At 39.0% G+C, this 21363-nt stretch overlaps 1 protein-coding gene across 3 annotated transcripts in view; it reads left to right on the forward strand.

Annotated features, from left to right (window-relative positions):
* LOC124177680 (TWiK family of potassium channels protein 18-like) overlaps positions 1-6562 on the forward strand; it is a 242542-nt gene extending 235980 nt beyond the window's left edge. For all 3 annotated transcript variants that reach the window (XM_046560318.1, XM_046560316.1, XM_046560319.1), the window contains one exon: positions 1406-6562. In XM_046560318.1, coding sequence (XP_046416274.1) covers positions 1406-1686 — 281 coding nt within the window. In that variant the 3' untranslated portion in view covers positions 1687-6562. The remainder of the gene's footprint in view (positions 1-1405) is intronic.
* The last annotated feature ends 14801 nt before the right edge of the window (positions 6563-21363 follow it).

Genomic DNA, 21363 nt, shown 5'->3' on the forward strand with positions numbered 1-21363 from the left:
AGTAACCATTTGAGACGGAAAGTATTGAGTATCACTTGGGAGTCATGCATCTTCGCAACTAAGGAGTTTTTGGGTCGCTGAACGATGAACCGATATCAAGTTTTAGGCGTTCAATTTTGATGAAAAACTAGATCTGAAGGTTTTTGAAGTTACTGAATACGAATCTATTGCAAAAATTAAACTGTTCAAACTAGCTGATTGAACACGCAGGTGGACTGTAATATATTTCCCTATCCTCCATGGAGTTTGTAAAATCAAACGAATTTCTTTTTGTTAATATTATCATATCGTAATTTTGATCTTGTATTCGTGTTTAACAACTCTGGAACTCGCCAACTGGCTAAGAAGCTAAATTTTGTTTGTATCAAAAAAATCTCAGTCCCGAAGCATTCGTTGTCATAAAGGTGGTAACTTTTCCGTGAACTAATTTTACAGTTACATTGCAGATCACTTAATTTTCTTCCATTTAGAGAAGATTTACCTGGAATAAGATCAAGTTCCATTTGTATAATTTGATTTTCCTTTTGTTCCATATGCCGGATGAAAAATGTCTAAGATTTTCACCCTGTATTGCAGAAAAGCTTTCTCGAGTCATTTGTAAGGCACGAGGATTGACTTTCGGATTAAGAAGAAAAAAGTGCTCGTTTCGTAGTCCCATATGTTCTCTGTCAAATCCTACAAAGCGGATTGATAAATACCTATGAAGAATTTCGTGAAGTTGGGGGACGTACATGGCACACACTGTGCGTAGGTGTAGTGATTCATTTCCACGCTCACTCAGAGACGAAGAAGGTGGCAGAATTCGCGATTTTTGATAAATTAGATTTCACAGCGTTAAACTCTTCTACTTGAGCTGTATACCGATAGTATAAACTTAGACGGAACTTTCGAATCTTATTTGTCACAGTGTTCTTACAGACGACTTTCAAGAAGACTAAGCTTTCCATAACAGCTAAAGCTTGTATATAACACCATCTGATGTCAACCTAAGACTACCTGGTGTCAGTTGTACGTTATCTGACAGTTTAATACTGTCGGATATCAATCTCAGAGTATTTGATATCAATCTGATATTATTCGATGCAATTCTAATAATTTCTGATGTTATTGTAAAACAATCTGAAGTCAGTCTTACAACATCTGATGCTAAATTTCCGAATTGTCCTAAAAAATTAGTCTACAAGAGTGCATACCGGCCAATGTTGAGACCATATTTTGTACAGTCTACTTACCAGAAGGGGATTGAGTCAAAATTAAAAGAATCAATACCACAGTAATGGTAAACAATTGTTCGTATGGTTGTTTAAGTTCACGATGACCAATAGTAACGACAGTGTAGACCAATAAGAACCTTGACGAATACAGTAAGCAAGTAATTGACGCATGAATCTTTCCTTATTTCCAGACGCTTGTTACTTCTGCTTCATGACCCTGAGCACAATCGGCTTCGGCGACATGGTACCAGGTTCCTACCCACGCTACAACCCAGCCGATTCCCGAAACGTGACAGTTTGGTTTTGCTCGTGTTACATAATGTCGGGAATGGCGCTGACGGCGATGTGCTTCAACATCCTCCACGACGAGATCGTGCATCGGCTGAATCATCACATCGAGAAACAGGAACCTGTCAAAGCGTCTCAGAGCGTGGACGAACTGGCAACCGACCCGTTTTCCCTCACCTCGTGACAATTTCCGGCCAGTACAATCTGTCACAGAAACGTCACCGAGGAGACTCTCTGCGGCGACACACCGACGAGCATATTCGCCCACGAGAACGAGATGAACATTTTGAAGGACTCTTACAACCAGGTCGACGTCACAAGGGACTGTCAGCCGGGGCTGAAGAAGGAGGAACAATTAATTCCTATTTCAGCTGTTTACACCCTTCCGGAAGTCGACGAAGAGGCCGAAGAAAACACGGAAATGTAAAGGGTGACGCAGGGCGGATATTTTAACCCCCCAGCAAGGTTACGGGGCTTGGATTTCGACTGTCTATACTATTTCAAACTCATACCTATGACATGCATTACAATTGTAATACCTACATCTGTACGATCCGTCAGATTTAAAAATCACTCCAACGTTTCTCACAGTTATTTATTACTGTCGTCATTATTATTACTATACTATTGTTATGAAATCTCTTCGCATCGATATGCTGCGTTTGCTTCAGTGCGTCTCATTTTACCGGATCGTTGTTGGAGCTGATCATACGGAACGAAAGCTAATTAAGCACTTGGCATTTCGTGACAACGTGATTTTTCATTTGCAAAGTAATCTTACATATAAATTGCAATCGCTGTAATTTGTGCCAGCAGTTGTGTCATATGAAACAGGTTAATCCTCGTCTGATAATAATTTATCTGAATAAAGCCCATCACTAATCAATTATACAGCGAAACTGTTTAGTTTCTAATTATAAAAAGCTGTGATACAAGCAATTAACAGTTAAATCTTTTCGTAGTTCGTTTCGTTAAGCAAATAAGGAAACATTGGACGAAATGCTACGTCTGATAACGGTTTCGAACCCTTGATGCAGATTGTGAAAAATAAAAACCGTCCAGTTATCTTCAATATGTAAAGTGATGTAAAGTGAAAATCTGCTGGCACGCGATTGATAACTTACTCGTAATTTTCTATCGGCTTTTAATATATTTTTTCTTACTCCTTCAAATAATTGTCTGTTTTTCAGTGAAACCAAATAACGTGCAGACATTCTTGCCTGTAAAATAGTACTCAAACGATAGAGGTTAATGTAAATCTTGTGCTCAAGAACAGTATGAATAATGAGGTTATAGGAATAAGATATGATTATATGGATAAGAAGAAGAATGTTGCGTTTAGAAGGACTATCCACATTGTCTAATATTCGTATTTTAAATGACGGAATATACACATAATACATTAATAAACTGTAGGATAGGCAAATTTATATAATGAATTATACCATAAATATAGGAACAGCGAATAAATTTTGTTTCTTAACATATCATGTAAGGTATAAGACGCAGAGGAAGAAGTGAAAGTATTTTACACTCTCTTTTATTTTATCTTCACTTCGACTGCGATGAGTAAATGTGTGTGTATAAAAACTGCGGGAGAATAATGAGAAAAAGAAAATTCTCTCTTTCCCTGCGATTGGGAAAAAATTTACCCGCATAGATGGACAATTGATAATATGATAATTAATTGTCTGATCTACGAGTAAATCGACCGATCGATTAATGATTATTTGGAAAACAATGTGGGGCGGTCGGGAGTAAATTAATTTGTAAAATATTGTAAATAATACGATTAATATTCGATTACTCGTTGCACGGACAAAGTGTTCGCGATATTATTATACACTGTAAAAATGAAAGAAAAACTCCGCAAGTGTTTTATCAAAGAGACAAAACTTGACCGCGGAAAAATAGAATAGCCTGAGCTGATTATTTTCACTACATAAAATATTCTGAACAGCTCTCACGTAATTATATCTCGCCTTGGCTGTCGTAAATATCTGCATACTCAACTCGTTCGAAAATAGACAAATGTAATTGAAAATCTATCGGCGGTCGCCTGTCACAGGTCCAGAAATCCTACAGATTTTGCAGCTATCGCTGCGATTAGCCACACATCGTTCGTTGAGATCTATATAGCTGCAATCTCTAATCTTCGGTTAGTAACGGTCGTTAAAAAAACCGTAAGCGAATTATTTCAATTCAACAATAATAAATTAGTTCCTTCTGTTTCGTGTCACCGGATGCAAATGCATTTATGAATATACATACAGTGGTCCGAATTTCTATTGGCTTGACCTCGAAAAATTTATACCGACTTGAAGGTATCGTTGAGAGGCGAAAGATGAACAATAAAATGGCGACAGTTCGTGATCAAAAACTTTCACGAATTTTTTCGAAACAGTTTTGAGTTCAAAATGCGATTCATAGCACGCGAAAAATGTAATAAAACGAAATTGTAATATACTTTCATCTTTCTCTACTTAGGTGAGAAAAATGCGTAGTCAATTTTGTTTAATCTTTCCTGTTCAGGATTCTCTGGTCTCCTGGTTTCCCGTTCGCCGTGTTGCGAATCCCGGGGGAAATATAACGAAGTCGCTGACTCAAGACTTTTCGGTCAGTTGGAAAGTTTATTCGGCAATTTTACGTAAAAAATTCCAATAAAACTCTTGCATCGCTGGGGGACTTATTTTTCTTGTTAGTCAAACTGAGGGCTCAGAAAAGCTCGACAGCTTCGCGTTGCGGTACAGCGACATTTTTCACCCACGAAAATTACACCCGCAGTCTACGAAAACGTTCTCCATGTCTTCTCCCGAATTTGCGTCGATTGTTTTCGGTTACTCTACAAGGAGATGGACAATAGGATTTTAAATTTTATTCTGCACAACTGTTTCATTGGAAAACGTGATCCCATTTATATCGAACAGCAATCTGTATAGTGTTACAATTTTTACGAGCACTGCCGAGCTGACAATCAAATCGATCACCTATCAGTACCACGTTAATTATTTAATGCCAATCGAAGTTTATTTCATTTGAGCAATGTAGAAGGAAATTTTTTCTCATCGTGAATTGTAACCATTTTTGAACGATTTTATTCAACATATTTTCAGACATCAGTGGTAGGAAAACAGTAATCTTATTTGTCTGATTTTTAACGCAGTGCAAGAACAATAACGTAACTGTTCAAAAATTGATTGATTTATTATGTCTTATAGTGAATTGTAACCAGTGGAAAAATTTGTTGCAACTATAATACTGGTTATAAATGTCTGCATTCAGATTTCAGGTTACTTGAAACAATTGTTAGCTTATGAAAAAAACTACATGAATTTCTTTAAATTGTGTCTCTGACTCGTATGGACAGGAGTTTGGCAACTTTATACTTATATTGTAAAGATCATTCTGAGATCTTCTATTTCCTCTTCAAATATGCAATCAAATTATAATTTATTTCAAACACTGCCTAATTGCATCTGTTACAATTCAGTACAGAATTTTCCATTTAAGATTGTGAACCTATTCTATCAAATGTAATAACGGAAAATTGTATCAAGAATTCAAACAAACTTGATCACAATCAAATGATGACAATGATAATTTGTACGACAGTTTAATTTTTTATATCACTGCAATAATCGTGGAATCTGTGTAATCCTAAAGTTTTTAAGAATCATTTTCTGAAATGAATCAAATTTAAAATTCAAGTCATAATATTATCTGGGAATATATAAACTACAATTGTTTCAAATAGAGTGGAAAATACTTGATTCTAAAAAGATTGATCACATGATTATCAAGATCAAGAAAAGATTATCAATTTATTATTATTAGATTATCAAATTTCCCATTTCCATGAAAAGTACGTAGCTTCCTCGATATGTCTTCTTGAGTTCAGTTAATGTCTACGAAAATAGTCGATTCGATCGTAAGACATGAAGATTTATTTCTTACGTACAAAACTTTGACGTTCAAACTCGCGTTCAATCACAGTCTATATAATCACAGAGTGTGTATGGGTACACGATGCTATACAGGCTTATCAAAAAAACAGATTGAGTTTTCAGTCACGTAATTACTTTCATGTTAAGGGAGGTAAAATAGGGTGGCTGTCTGTGACATATCGTTAAATCCTCAATGATTTTTGGTACTACAGTTAACGAGAGAATTCAAAGGATTTGGGGAATTCCGCTTATCCAATAATTGCACCGATCCCAAGAATTTGACATTCATTATTGCCAGAGTAATAAAATTGAGTGAACCAAAGGGGTACAAAACCAGAAATTATTCGGTTGAATGATCTTCGGTGATTTATTCACAGAATGAAATACTTCTTTTGATTGAATAATGCGAAGAGCTCGTGAATACATCGTCCAATTTACTTTCCTATCTAATTGCAAATGGGCACCGCGGCTTCACCCTGATCGATTGAAAGTCCTAATTGAATAATTATTTGATTGAATTTCGCGCGACATTTGAATATTTACTTCTCCATAAACGATGGACGTACCCAGGTATAACTCCTTGTTCTTAACTGGGGTAGAGAATTGAATGCAATACCTCAGACAGCGGTGAAAGAAAAGATGTTGTCAATTTTTCCTTACTCCTTTTCCACCCATCGATGATTATTTAAATGAAAAACAGATAAACGTGCAGCCGACTGTACAAGTTGCGGAGTGAAAGGGAGTCGAAATTTGGTGTGAGCTCATTTCTCCGGTAAAACAATATGTGCAGAAACTCGGAGATTCTAAAATTCACACCCCGTGTACTGCGAACTACGTGTATAATAATCGTATATATATATACATATATATATACATATGGAAGAAAAAATAAACTAATAGTAAAATTGAAAAAATAAATAAACATAAATAAGAATAGGAATCAATCGATGTTAGACTCGAAAAAAAATAAATAAAACTTGTACACATATTATACTCGGATATATTTGTACATATTTACCACCCAGAAGCACTGTAATATACACCAAGGATAATCGAACGTCTGTGTAATCATTTGTCAAGCATAATTATACATGTATCTTATTAATACGAAATAAAATATTACAGAAATTGAAATTCGTGAATTTGGAAAATTCAAACGGTTCGCCAATTGCGCCTTTCCCATAGGCAAATTATATAGGCGCGGAGAAAAATCTTGCCAATTTACGTTTCTCGGTCAGAATTTATGCCGGGCCGATGATGGGAGACAAAAATTAATGTTTCGCCTCAAGAGAAGGACCCGTACGTACAACTCACGTTATATTCAAACACGGCCGTAAACTTGCACGGGAACGCGGATTTCCTTTCAGTCGAGATCACGCGATTCTAATATTTCAAGGCAAGCCATGCAGAGAAAGCCTTATCGGGAACAAGTCGAGAAGCATAACCCGAATTCCGGATGTAACAAAATAATGCTCTTCCGAAGCGTTTGAAGGCAACGTTACGCGATGCTTTTGATCTCTCCAGGCATGCCCCATACGCTCGGTAATGACATCAAATATGCAATAATGCAATGGCTTTAGGCCTGGATATAAATCGAACCATACGGAATAACTCTCCGTTTTCTTCCTTGTTTTATGGCCGAATTCCGTCTGAGTGACTTCTCACGCAGCTGCAGAAATTAAAAAATCATGCTCGAATTAGCCATGTGTAAGGAATGAGGGGGAATATTTTCAATACCTCGTCGTGCAAGCCTCTATTTCACTTATCAATTCAACTGCTGACAAAATGTTTTCACTACAGAATCTGTATATATAATAACTTTGTTGAGCGACCAATAATTGTATGCAATATTGCTATAATTTACGAGTCGAGTTTGAACAATGACTTTTGTAGGTAGTAAAATCGGCCAATCTTCGAATGTGTAACAGTGGTTGTACCTGATAGGAGGAACTAGAAATACATTAGCGTTAAATCTCATTAATAATAAAATTGTGACGGACACCAAAAATGAGATCGCGTATCACATGTTTCTTTCATTTTTGTTTTATTCTAATAACTGCTTGTTAATAATTCTGTTCAATCACGGTGTAAAATAATTCTTCGATGAACTTTTGAACAGAATATGTTTACGTTACTTGCGAGTTTAAAATTCAAAATCATCGTACATCTAAAACGATAATATTCAAAATGGCAGATAAAAATTGAAAAAAAAAAAAACGTGTGTAACTTAATATTACACGTGTTTTCGATCTTGATCGAAGTTATTGTTAATCTCTTCATTTAATTAGTACAATTACGAAAATATTGGATTGGATGGTAATTATTAAAATGAATTTCGATCAGTGCTGGAAACTTTAAAAGCAATATTACATCGAAAAATGTTATATCCAAATTTCATTGTGGACTACGCGTTTCGCCACTTTCACAATTCATTCATGAGCATAATCCGTAAGACCATTTTGATTCTGGAATAAGTACGATCTCGAGATAGAAGCCGGATTACGTGTTGGTTGAAAAATTACATAACCGTCATACCCTGGCCGCCTGGGGTAAAGTAGGAAAAGGGAATCGAGTCCCTTCGGGTGGGCAGCTTATCTGTGTCGAATTGGGGCTGCCCACCGTCCTCCGCACCCAACACACTCGCAGAGAAGTCGATCTGATCGAGCGATGTATCTCCGCTTTCTCCGCATTTTCACCTGGTTACATCGACAATTTATGACTCGATTTCGATTCCATTTCGAGCCACCGCGGTTTGTTTACTTATTGGCATCTATAGCTTGCACATGTAGGATCTCGGGTTATTACATTTATATTGAATCACCGACTGGGGGACGATCCATCATTTACAAAGTGAGGAGAAATGTACATAATTCATATCCGGTTGTATACTCCCTGTATATGCAACGCGTCGTTCGTTCGGACAGTTTTTAATCTCCCAATATCCCCGCGAATGTTATAAGCAATCCGGAAATGCGTTTGTTATCTGAGCTGTGTTGAATACTTTCAGCACTTACCGAGCCGTCAAACCACGCTTTAATCAGATCCATTGTTTCACGCTAATGCACAAGCAGCGATATGTGCAACCGCTAATCCGAGTCGATGCGCGAAACAATGCGAGGTACTCTAATCATTGAGACCTAAAATCTATTTCGATTGATTTTACAGACCTTCGGTCTTGATCTTTTTAACCAGATTATCAGTCTTTGATCGCTAATCCATCGTGTTACACGTGGATCCTACAGTTCACGAGACGGGAACCACGACCCCTGTATTGACGTGCGACAAGCATCGGTGATTAACTATAGAAAGCCTGTCATACACGGGCACCCGGCCAACAAGATTTGCAACGGTGTTGAGTATATGTGGGTACCACTTCCAGGCAGTTCGTCAATAACTCTCCATTTCCGGACGAGGCCTGATAACTAGGATAACTTATCGAAACTAGGATCGAAAGGGTGTTATTATTAAGACTAATAAAACGAGTACGAAGATTGTATCACCTGTACGAAATGCGCGTTTCAGATGCAATCGATCACCCGGAAGCATATTGAACGGAAGTATTGTGTTCGTATAAAAGGGTGTTGAGTGTCCAAAAATTCAACGTATAGCATGGATTTCCTCATGAAGAGAATTTCCACTGGTACGGTATTCCCACACACCTGAAAGGGTGTCAAAATTTGGTCGATTCAACTGAATTGCGCTATCTGCAAATAAGCAGCATCATTTAAACGATACGATTTCAATCAAAACCAGCACGCAAGTATTTCTCGGTATCAATATAAGCATTCCACGGAATTTGCACTATACCGACAAATAGTACGCGATAGTCAATTTTGCTTCGTAATTTCAGATGGTGGTAACAATCTGCAGTACCGAGGGTAGAGCTTTTCTCAGCAGATAGCAAGCCCGTTCGACCATGGAGACCTTCCAGTGGGTCGAAGTTCGCTTCTATCGACCACAAAGAATATAAAGACCCACATCCCTGGTTTATTTTTCGTAACAGTTTGGGCTGATTTGGGGGTTTTATCAGTTTCGCGTATTATCAACCAAGCTACAGGCCACGCCGGTAAAAGTTCTTCATAACTAACAAATATTGCGTGCAAAACGTTGATAACGTACCGTCGTCATTGTGAAATTAAAAAGTTGAGGAAATCTTGCGCAATAAATATGTACGCCGAAATTATGAAACGGAAAACCAAATGTCAATAAGTACATGAACGTGTATCGTTTATATTTACCTGAATGAATCAAATCTTTTACAGTCGATAGTAGCATTTCTAAGATGTTCGATTTATTTTTTCAAAGTTTTTTACAAAGTCAACTTGGAGCTGCAAATATTTTGGAATATCATTTTCATGTGAAAAAGTCTCAGTTTAAAGTCGCAACTAAAAATGCACTGGCTTTAAACAACTCCTTGGACTATTTTCCAATTATTTATATCAAGAACTGGTTCCTAACATCCAATCGTGTATATTTATGTTGTGCACGTATTTATTAAACATATCAAATAACATTATTTTTTTCAATGTAACTGAGATGCAGTTAAATTAACGTTGTTGAATTTGGCTGAAACGAATTGCCTCAAATGAATTTCCACAGTTGTGGAGAGAATACGGCATCTGTACGGTGATACGTGAAAATTTCAATCGGTGGTCACATCGTGGTCATAGTAATATCCGATACTGCATTATCCATCTGGTTACACGTGATGGTAATACTATCACGGAAAGCTGCAATAGGCTAGCAGTCTTTATACGTCTTCAGTCGACCCCAGAAATGTGGGTTTCATCTGGAGCGACGACCTTCGGTACGAGTATCCATCGTCGGTAATACGGTGCACTACGTAACCACTTTTTTTTATCTTTGTACAGTAGGGTAGTTGATATTGCCTTCATTATTCTGCGATTCCAAAAGATTCAGTGGCTGTTAACGGGTACTAATAGAAAACAAATTTATTCATGTTCAGGTGTACAAAGCATCGAGTGAACAACGTGAGATACAGTACAATTGTTGTACGGGCTATCCCACCAAATGTGGAAACAGTTCTTCATGCAAAAAAGTACAAAGATAGCACAGACAATAAGGATTCTCTGAACTTGTTTTTAGTATACGGAGAGGAGGGTCAGAAATGGAGTCTATAGCTTGAGGCTTTCAGAACCCATAAATAGTTGCGATGTCTGGTCTTGAATACTGGCAATTAATCGCATGTTCAGCTACACTTGGAAAACCATTCCAAAGCAGACGCAAGATCGGTACAAGATTTGTTAAATATAAGGTTCGGTGTTATACAAGGGTAGACGTGGGTACACGGTGTACGAATGCAATGATTTTTCAAGCATTGTTGTACTGAAAAAATACTGAATCATGATTCAAAACCTTACAGAGAAGTTACCATATCCAATTCGAAAATTACATAGGTCAATGTAATTTTACGTGAATTTGATTGTCTAACGTGATGGATGAATTCACAGTATGGACACAGTACCATTTTTAGCCATTTTCGTAAGATTCTGTATCTACCAGTGTAACTTTTAATCCATTCAATCACGCACTTCAAAACCATTATCCTACTCTATAGGTCTTCTGTCAGGGTAAGTGAGTAAGATATAGTGCAGCAGAGAAGAAGTGTTACTGACTGATTCAACTGTAAAAAAGGAATACTCATTCATTACGTCTGATCTTCAATGGTATAAATCATTGTTCGCAGTTGCTCTTGGATCCGTAGTCGTACCTACGCATTGACACTGTATCAGACAGCGGCGGTAGTCATTCCAAGTCAGCAGTCGAAAATTTTGAATTTGAAACTGCGACGCCCTCTGTCTGAAAATTTCATACTTCACAATTACCCAAATTTTACAGTCAGTCAGTATGGAGCCAGCTACAGAGTTGATCGGTCGACGATTCGAGAAGTGAGATGCGTAGTCGATATTGTTCACGTACAGTGAACGTCGTGTTAGTTGACCGCATGACAGCATCCATAATTGCCAGAAATTGTAATCACCCGAGTTCAACAATCCGTATCAGAAACAATTGCTTAGTGCATCGAGTGCAACCCGGGGTTGAGATGAGCAGTGTACCATATTTCCATTGCTTGCGTTCAATTAGATACTGCACACTTTACACGGGTCAGTAGTGCAACACGTTGTCAGTGTTTACAATCAGTAGCTTGGGTCAGCAGTGCCATGCAATTTCAATATTCGAATAATTCTGTAATTGATTGAGGTCAATGAAATCGGTTTGAGTCCCTAACTGCAATGACCTTGTTGTATCAGAGCATATATCAGTAATCTGTGTCAGAATCGCAACAGCGGCAACCCATTCATTAGATCAGTACTCTTTTGCGTGACAACAAATTCTTCACTATGCTGGAATTGAACTAATGACGTACCAAAATCATGTGCTGGGATGTAAAGTTTCGTCCTTCGTATTTTCAATACGTATTACAGTCGGAGTAACTGTCCTGGAAATGATGTAGGGAATCGTTTAAATTTGTATATTTTCCCAAAGCTGCAAGTGATTGGATGTATAAAGACAGAATAAAGTACCTGCAATTCAGAATGTGACAAAAAGGTGTATTTATTTAAAAAAATGAAATTCTGGTGACACGTAATCATCGTGAAGGATTTATCCCGCAGAGAAAGTATTATTTTTATGAAGAGAAGAACACGGACAGGTCTGCGTAAACCGCAGAAAATTTCGACGCAACATTGCCGGAGGTATTTTTCCTTTTTTTTTCTATCCTCCAAACCTCCTCTCTCTCGCTCTTGCTCTCTCTAGAGTCTCTCGGTCTTTTTTTTAAGTTAATTTTCGTTTGTTCCCGTAACACATCCATTCCCCTGCTTAATTCAGGGGTTCCGGTGTTGTTATTTTTTGCTCTTTTTTTCGCTTTTTAATTTCTCCCAAACCTCCCGGCCGCAGCACGTGCAAACACACGCGTGAAATTCACCCCCACAAACAGCAAAGCCACACCATGTATAGGTAAACGTATTACTTTTATCCTCTCGCTGGCTTACCGCCCAGAAAAGCTACACAGAAGCACCCTCTTCTCGCCATGGCGCGACTCCTCGAGTCTGGTTCTAGGTTTAATTTGGCAACTGTTTATTTGCACACAGTACAGCTAAGGCCTCGGAGTTTCGCCTGGGAGCAGCCAGTCGTCACAACTGGCTCAGGCCAAGTCAGGAGTCTCTCCCCCTCGTCTTTTCTACCCTCGAGTGTTCGAGTGTGTACATGTATACATACGCGTAATATGTATATACAGGGTGTATCAGTATTCGGGGACCGCCGGGCGCTCACGGAGTCCTTGCAAAACAAAAATCATCAAGAGTAATTTTATTCTTACTTTTTTGCAAAGAATCCCCGAGTGCCCGGCGGTCCCTGAATACTGATACACCCTGTATATATATATATATATTAGGGTGGTTACTATTTTGGTCATGTGGAAATTTCTTTGCGCTCAACTCTCAAAATTAATGAATATATATATATAGAAACAAATCTAGCTGGATCTCTGAATTTTTTCGATAACTTTAACATCCCTCGCCGAGCAGTCGTATTTTTACACGGAAAAATGCATGCAATTAAAATTTAAAAAAAAACTGTTCATTACTGTAAAACTGTGTATCATAAAAAAATTTGCTCCGGTTATTCTGTAGAAAATTTAATACTCTACGAAAAAGATCTGTTTTAAAATTTATAACGTGAATGTAATATTTATCACGTTATCAGCGAGGAACGGTCTTCATTTTTTCTCTAATAACGTGATAAATATTAGATTTGCGAAAATTTTACAAGAGGTATATTTTCGTAGAACATTAGATGTCCTACAGAATAGCCAGAGGACAATTTCTCATAATATATGTATATGTGTATATACCTCTGATCGTATATGAATATATGTACGTGTATACACATGCATTTATATGTTTACCAAGAAAGGGAGACGGCAAGGGGGATAGTTGGTGGTGAGGTGAAGTCGCCCCTTCAGCCCGACGACAAACACCGAGAAAGACAAATAAAATGAACCCTTTGTCATCTCGAGCTGCGTGCGAGGTTTGAGCTCGGTTCAACCAGGTTCAGCCACGGCTACGAGCAATTTCCGAACAGACTGCGCCTCGGGCAGTAAAACAGCCAGTGGCGTTCGGGAAATTTTGGTGTTTACCCCGTTGGATGCGAGACGTGGGCGGATGAGATCGCGCTCGCGCTAGGTGGAGACAGCTACGGGGAATTGGGCGATATTGTCTTTTTTACGCGGACCCTTCATAATTTCACTTTCTTTCATTAGACCTTTCCTTCTTTTATCACTCCTGATTGCTGTGTTAAGAATACACCTTTTTTATTTCCTCCTCGCTCAGATTTCCCTTCATCCAATCGCTGGAAGTCGAATCCGTGGATTATGTGTTTGAAGAAATAGAATTTTCAGAGCCTAATTCAATTTTCTTCCGTACAACAAACTCGATTAGAATGAAAACATGGGGTTTTTTTTTTTTTTTATCAAAGCTCGGTGATTCCTGAATGTTAAGGATTTTTAAGACCTACAGTCAGGTCGACAAAGTGTTCGAAGAAATGTTTACGAATTGTCACGAAAGCTTTACCAGCTTTTCGAAAAATCTACATTGCTTGTCCGGTTCTTGTTAACAGCTTATTTTATTTCTGATGTAGTTCTCCACATAGATCTCGTACTGACTAGATTTTGGGCCCCTATAATATATTCGTAGATTTTGAAGCTCATGATCTGTCAAATATAACGATTGTAAATATCAAATTTTATATACCAAGTGATGAGCTCGAGAAAAGATCTGCATCAAAAGATTTGCAGTATATTTATTTTCAGATCAAATAAGCAAACGTTCGTCAAAATCGAATGACCTATACGGATTTATCGGTAAAAAATAGTAAAATAATATGATTTTTCTGACGTTATTGATACTAGTATGTGGTTAGTTTATTCCACTACAGTGTTCAATTTGATGAGATTTAAATGCACACTTTAAACCTGTGTTTGATTACGCTTTCGTTTTCTTCAATTTTCAAATCAACTGTACGTCCCATTCATCCTGAAACAATAGTTCGTAGTTCACAGTTCACTTTTTACAATACACAACAAGTCGACATTCAATTTGACATTCAATTTCTAATTGACATTATATTCGGTTAGATAAATCCACTCACGTCAATTTCCACTTTATCTTTGAAATCCCTTTCGAATTTTGTAACATAAACACTTTATACCACTGACATGTTCAGCTCCAAATCAGGAATCATTCAATCGTGTATTTGAACTAACATTCCAAAGCGACCACGCAATGGTAAGAAATCGGGGTGCAAAAGTACAAATGTAGAATCAGGTCCAGAAAAGGAAGTGTGTAAAAACAACACTACGCTTTTTGTGTAGCTGGTGTCCCATATGGTTCGTGGTTCCAACCACCCGTTTCTGCCGCAACCACTCACGAAGTATAAACATATGGTACACAAATTGTGAAGAAAACGCGGCAGAGGGGGCCGGCGAAAGAGGAACGGACAGATAAACGAAGGTAAGAACGGACCAACGGCAGAAGAAGAAGGGCAAAGCAGGTTGCGCCCAAGAGGGAGACGACGCCGTTATTAGGCTTACGTCGGCGCTGGCAAAATTGAAAAATAAATTGTTGAGGGACCAAGAGGCCCAGAGCATGGAGTTGCACGCCCGTTGTACGCAATATTTACAAAAGCTAATAGAATACCTTATACACTACGCCTTGTATAACTGTAACAGCGCCCCTGTCATAATATATTGCATACTCTGCTCATGTCACTTCGAAAAGAATAATAAATTGTGTAACAAAGAGGCAAACTCGATCTTTTCGGACTGTGCGTAAGTTTGCAACGTGAGTCGTGAGGAAACGGGTACTTTGTGCACGGAAAATACGCATGGAAAAACGCGTAAAACAGGCTCGCGTTGTATGAAAGTGACTTCAATAGCCAGCGTGCCCTGCTGGCAGAGCTTTCTATGTTTCCAGAGGGTCACCGCCAGTTACGTGCGAAATACAATTTCTATCTCGGCGCCTAGGACACCTTCAAAGAGCCCCGAGTAGGCGTCGCGATTAAAATGGAAACAATCTGTGATATCCGCTAGCTTTTCGCCGCCGTTATCACCTCGCAGGACGGTTGAAAGCCGAGGGTCACTACAAAGTGCCTTTGCCCCGAAGTTATTCGCAAAGTGACTAGATCGCTGTGTATCGCCATTCACTACGAAACCCTGGAAACGAAATGCGATTCGGGTCAACGGTTATCGCCTCACGCAGACGTGTTTGAGTCCAGCTCGCAGTATATTGCAATAAATTCGAATTAATATTCGTCGACTTGCGTTCTTATCACGGCCCGTTGTCAGAATTCTACTCCGTGATCAGAACACGGGTTCGTGACGTTGCATTTTAGGTGTACTTCAGTTTGTGGGGTGTTGAGTTCTTCGCAATTTGATACGTGAATGTAGTTAATTCAATTTTAGTTATTTGTTCACGGTTAATCGCACGGAAGAATGCTTTCTTTATATCTCTGCGCACGACAGATAATTTATGTCAGTTGAATTTTGTTTGCTTGATGAAAAAAATTTATTTTCGTATTTGATGACGGGTTTGCTGGATAAAAATTCGGTTTAGATTAATATATTTCTTTATCATAGTCACAAAAGTATCTTGCCCAAACTCCGACAAACATCAACACTCGTTCGAACATCTAAACTTCTAGAAGAATTAGATCTTGTGAGGATGTCGTATTTCAATCACGCTGAATAAAATAGTTCGGGATTTACAATAATACCAGTATTGTAACAACAATTCTTTTATTGTCATAATATGGCCGATTATAGTAGATAATCTAGTATGTTTCCTAGAAATTTATAAGACTTATAGTAGGCATCACGTATTAATCATAAATGAATCATATATATCAATGTCGTACGTCGTACTTTTTGGTCTCTGCATCATTATTACATCTAATCCATTTTTATTCGTGATCTATGAATACATTCTTCTCTCGGGTACCTATACTTTAATTGAATCACTGTTTTCGGACGAATTTTGAAAGATATTTATTCTCATTATGAATTTCTTGTATCGCCGACAAGTCGGTAAGTACACTCAGGCCAAGTACTGGCTCGGGCTCACCATTGCGAAAACTGTGTTACTCAGAAAGTGAATGCAGCCAGCATCATGTCGAAATCGGGAACTCTCTGATGTTCTGCGACGAGTTCTCAACTGTACCGTTGGAACATCTCACGGAGCAATTTTCGATTATCACATCAGAGCCCATAAGAGCGACGGTCTTTATATTCTTCATCCAATGGTAGGGCTGACCCCTTTGCATTTTTGGCAAAAATTTTCGCGATTTTGAATAGTACTGAAATGGATTCTTTCATGCACTATTCCGACGTAATTTTGCGAGAGAAATCGATCGGGCGCAGTCCTAACACGCTGCGATCGACGCATCAAAAGTTACAGCCAAAAAACAAAACCTGTGATTATATGAATCCTTACGTAATGTTTTTGATGTGTTCTTATACTGAAAATATTTATCGCTATTCCAGGTAAAACCCGAGGTGGTTATCGGTGGTTGTTCGAGGTGGTTGGCGATTGTTGAAGCTGGTCGGAGGTGGACGTGGAGGAAGACGAACTGAACTGAGTCTCAAAGCCCTGTTGACATAAAAGCAGCTATTCGATAGAAATTATAGTTTATAGTTTACACAGCCCATTGCATGATATTTCAGTGTAAATATGTTTCAATGTATTTAGGAATAATTTATCAAATGTACAGAGGTCATGTGCAAATAATAAATGAATTGTTTCGACCGCAGTTTGATGTATTCATTAGAGCTTTGACAATAAATTTAAGCTTTGTTACTTCTTTTATTTTATTATGGATAATCAAAAACATTTCCGACTATTCGTGCTGTAGAAGCATGCGGATTCAACCAAATGTAGCAAAAGATTAGAAACAGTGTATGTAGAGTACGGGTATTTTTCTAATAATGCAAATAGAATAGAATACCACGCCTTGCGAATTAGCTTTCCAGTCAGAGATAAATGATGAATTTTAAGGACTGCATTATCGTTGTTGAATACTCTATGGCTCATGGGAAAAAAAAATCTGTAACGATAAAATTGATGCACCGGATCATCGTCGACTTTAACTTTTGAAATGTCCTACCATTTCCGAACACCTCCAACCATCCTATTTACCTATATTACTAGATTAGCTATGATATGCAAAGAGAAGAATTATTCATTTTGAAATGGGATTCTATTCAACGCGCGCTCGATGCATTCCATAACATCAGTATTCATAATTATTCCAACAACTTTTCATTTGCTCTCTCGATCTTGAATTTTCATAGGCATAGAATCGAAACGCTGTTTTAGCTGGTCGCAAGTGAAGCATCTGCGTTGGGTGGAGGAGCGGAATTGTTTTTCGAAAAGTATTCTGACGGAAAAAAATTCAGAGTAACTGCAATACATAACGGATGCGCTAATTCTGAACGAGATGAAATAGATGCTTCGTATATGAGACAGTATTTAACACTGCGTAGTGATTTAAAGACCTAGAAAGGTGATAGGGAGAGAAGGAACGACGCTTCTCAACACTTCGAGTGTATTTTAACACACATTTGAAAGATACGAGCGAAATTTTTCATCATCCAACTGTCGCAGAACGGCAGCGTTATTAGTCAACGGTTGACCATCGAAGGGCCTGGCCGCTTGAGTCTGGAATCGGCTGGAGAGATAAAGTGCGTATTTCTTGTATGAAACGTGAAAACTAAAAGCATTATACATCATATCATATCATCATACATCGTACATCATACATCATCATACATAGTATCAAAGTTCGAAACCATAGTTTGGATGTCGGATGTTCAGAAAGTGACGTCACCAATTCAAAATCAGCTAGCCGAATTCCTCAGTCGGGAAACAACCGCGCAGTAGAGCGGACGTATGAGAGTCGCGCTCCGCAAATTTCGAGTACCGGGTTCTCAACCTCCCGGATCCCGCGCTTCGGGTCCGCTACGCGGTGAAACTCGACTTCCAGGATAAGCGCTCCGTGGTTCCTGGTTCATGTTTACAATAAATTATTTCAATTCGTTTTTCGCGCAACCTCAAATTCGGTAGCTGTCAGTACGTTAATAAAATTTCTCGACTTCCAGGATAAGCGCTCCGTGGTTCCTGGTTCATGTTTACAATAAATTATTTCAATTCGTTTTTCGCGCAACCTCAAATTCGGTAGCTGTCAGTACGTTAATAAAATTTCTCGACTTCCAGGATAAGCGCTCCGTGGTTCCTGGTTCATGTTTACAATAAATTATTTCAATTCGTTTTTCGCGCAACCTCAAATTCGGTAGCTGTCAGTACGTTAATAAAATTTCTCGACTTCCAGGATAAGCGCTCCGTGGTTCCTGGTTCATGTTTACAATAAATTATTTCAATTCGTTTTTCGCGCAACCTCAAATTCGGTAGCTGTCAGTACGTTAATAAAATTTCTCGACTTCCAGGATAAGCGCTCCGTGGTTCCTGGTTCATGTTTACAATAAATTATTTCAATTCGTTTTTCGCGCAACCCCAAATTCGGTAGCTGTCAGTCCGCTGATAAAATTTCTCGACTTCCAGGATAAGCGCTCCGTGGTTCCTGGTTCATGTTTACAATAAATTATTTCAATTCGTTTTTCGCGCAACCTCAAATTCGGTAGCTGTCAGTACGTTAATAAAATTTCTCGACTTCCAGGATAAGCGCTCCGTGGTTCCTGGTTCATGTTTACAATAAATTATTTCAATTCGTTTTTCGCGCAACCTCAAATTCGGTAGCTGTCAGTACGTTAATAAAATTTCTCGACTTCCAGGATAAGCGCTCCGTGGTTCCTGGTTCATGTTTACAATAAATTATTTCAATTCGTTTTTCGCGCAACCTCAAATTCGGTAGCTGTCAGTACGTTAATAAAATTTCTCGACTTCCAGGATAAGCGCTCCGTGGTTCCTGGTTCATGTTTACAATAAATTATTTCAATTCGTTTTTCGCGCAACCTCAAATTCGGTAGCTGTCAGTACGTTAATAAAATTTCTCGACTTCCAGGATAAGCGCTCCGTGGTTCCTGGTTCATGTTTACAATAAATTATTTCAATTCGTTTTTCGCGCAACCTCAAATTCGGTAGCTGTCAGTACGTTAATAAAATTTCTCGACTTCCAGGATAAGCGCTCCGTGGTTCCTGGTTCATGTTTACAATAAATTATTTCAATTCGTTTTTCGCGCAACCTCAAATTCGGTAGCTGTCAGTACGTTAATAAAATTTCTCGACTTCCAGGATAAGCGCTCCGTGGTTCCTGGTTCATGTTTACAATAAATTATTTCAATTCGTTTTTCGCGCAACCCCAAATTCGGTAGCTGTCAGTCCGCTGATAAAATTTCTCGACTTCCAGGATAAGCGCTCCGTGGTTCCTGGTTCATGTTTACAATAAATTATTTCAATTCGTTTTTCGCGCAACCTCAAATTCGGTAGCTGTCAGTACGTTAATAAAATTTCTCGACTTCCAGGATAAGCGCTCCGTGGTTCCTGGTTCATGTTTACAATAAATTATTTCAATTCATTTTTCGTGCAAGCACATATTCAGTAGCTACGAATAATCTCATACAATTTATTATGTTATTATTTAATTATTTAATCAATTACTCAATTATATTAATCCTTACACAATATTTTCGATGTGTTCTTATACTGAAAATATTTATTACTATTCAAGGTATAACCTGAGGTGGTTGAAGGTGGTCGGAGGTGGACGAGAAGGAGGACGAGGAGGACGAGGATTTGTGCTGGGTGAGTAAAACACTTTTATAATATTTGATGGCAATTGTAATTATATTTCATCTGAAATATTACAAACTTGTCACGTTTACAATAAATTATTTCAATTCATTTTTCGTGCAAGCACATATTCACTAGCTATGAATAATCTTATACAATTTATTATATTATCAATTAATTAATTAATACTCTTATAATATTTGATGGCAATTGTAATCATATTTCATCTTAAATATTACAAATTTGTCACGTTTACAATAAATTATTTCAATTCATTTTTTGTACAAGCACATATTCACTAGCTATGAATAATCTTGTACAATTTATCATATTATTAATTAATTGATCAATTACATTAATCCTTACACAATATTTTTGATGTGTTCCTATACTAAAAATATTCATTACTATTCCAGGTATCACCCGAGGTGGTCGGAGGTGGACGAGGAGGAGGACGAGCTGGACGAGGAGGAGGACCAGGCGGACGAGGAGGAGGCGGGGTGGGTCGTGGGAGAGGACCTCTCCTCTCCTCAGAGGAGAGGAGGGGGAGGGGCAGGGAAGGGGGAGAGGTGGGCGGGGAGGGGGAAGGGACGGGACGGGAAGGGAAGGGAAGGGAAGGGAAGGGGAGGGCCGGGGAGGGCGGGCGGGAGGGAGGGCGGGCGGGAGGGAGGGAGGGAGGGCGGGCGCGGGAGGGGGGGGGGGGGGGGGTGTACTGCTCCATTAACTCTAACGGGCTCGCATCGACATCCGTCCTCCACTCTCTCCCTCCCTCCCTCCCTCCCGCCCGCCCTCCCTCCCGCCCTCCCGCCCGCCCTCCCTCCCGCCCGCCCTCCCCGGCCCTCCCCTTCCCTTCCCTTCCCTTCCCTTCCCGTCCCGTCCCTTCCCCCTCCCCGCCCACCTCTCCCCCTTCTCTGCCCCTCCCCCCCCCCCCTCCTCTGAGGAGAGGAGAGGTCCTCTCCCACGACCCACCCCGCCTCCTCCTCGTCCGCCTGGTCCTCCTCCTCGTCCAGCTCGTCCTCCTCCTCGTCCACCTCCGACCACCTCGGGTGATACCTGGAATAGTAATGAATATTTTTAGTATAGGAACACATCAAAAAT

This window comes from Neodiprion fabricii, chromosome 3 (assembly GCF_021155785.1).
Source record: "Neodiprion fabricii isolate iyNeoFabr1 chromosome 3, iyNeoFabr1.1, whole genome shotgun sequence".
NCBI classification, from domain to species: domain Eukaryota; kingdom Metazoa; phylum Arthropoda; class Insecta; order Hymenoptera; family Diprionidae; genus Neodiprion; species Neodiprion fabricii.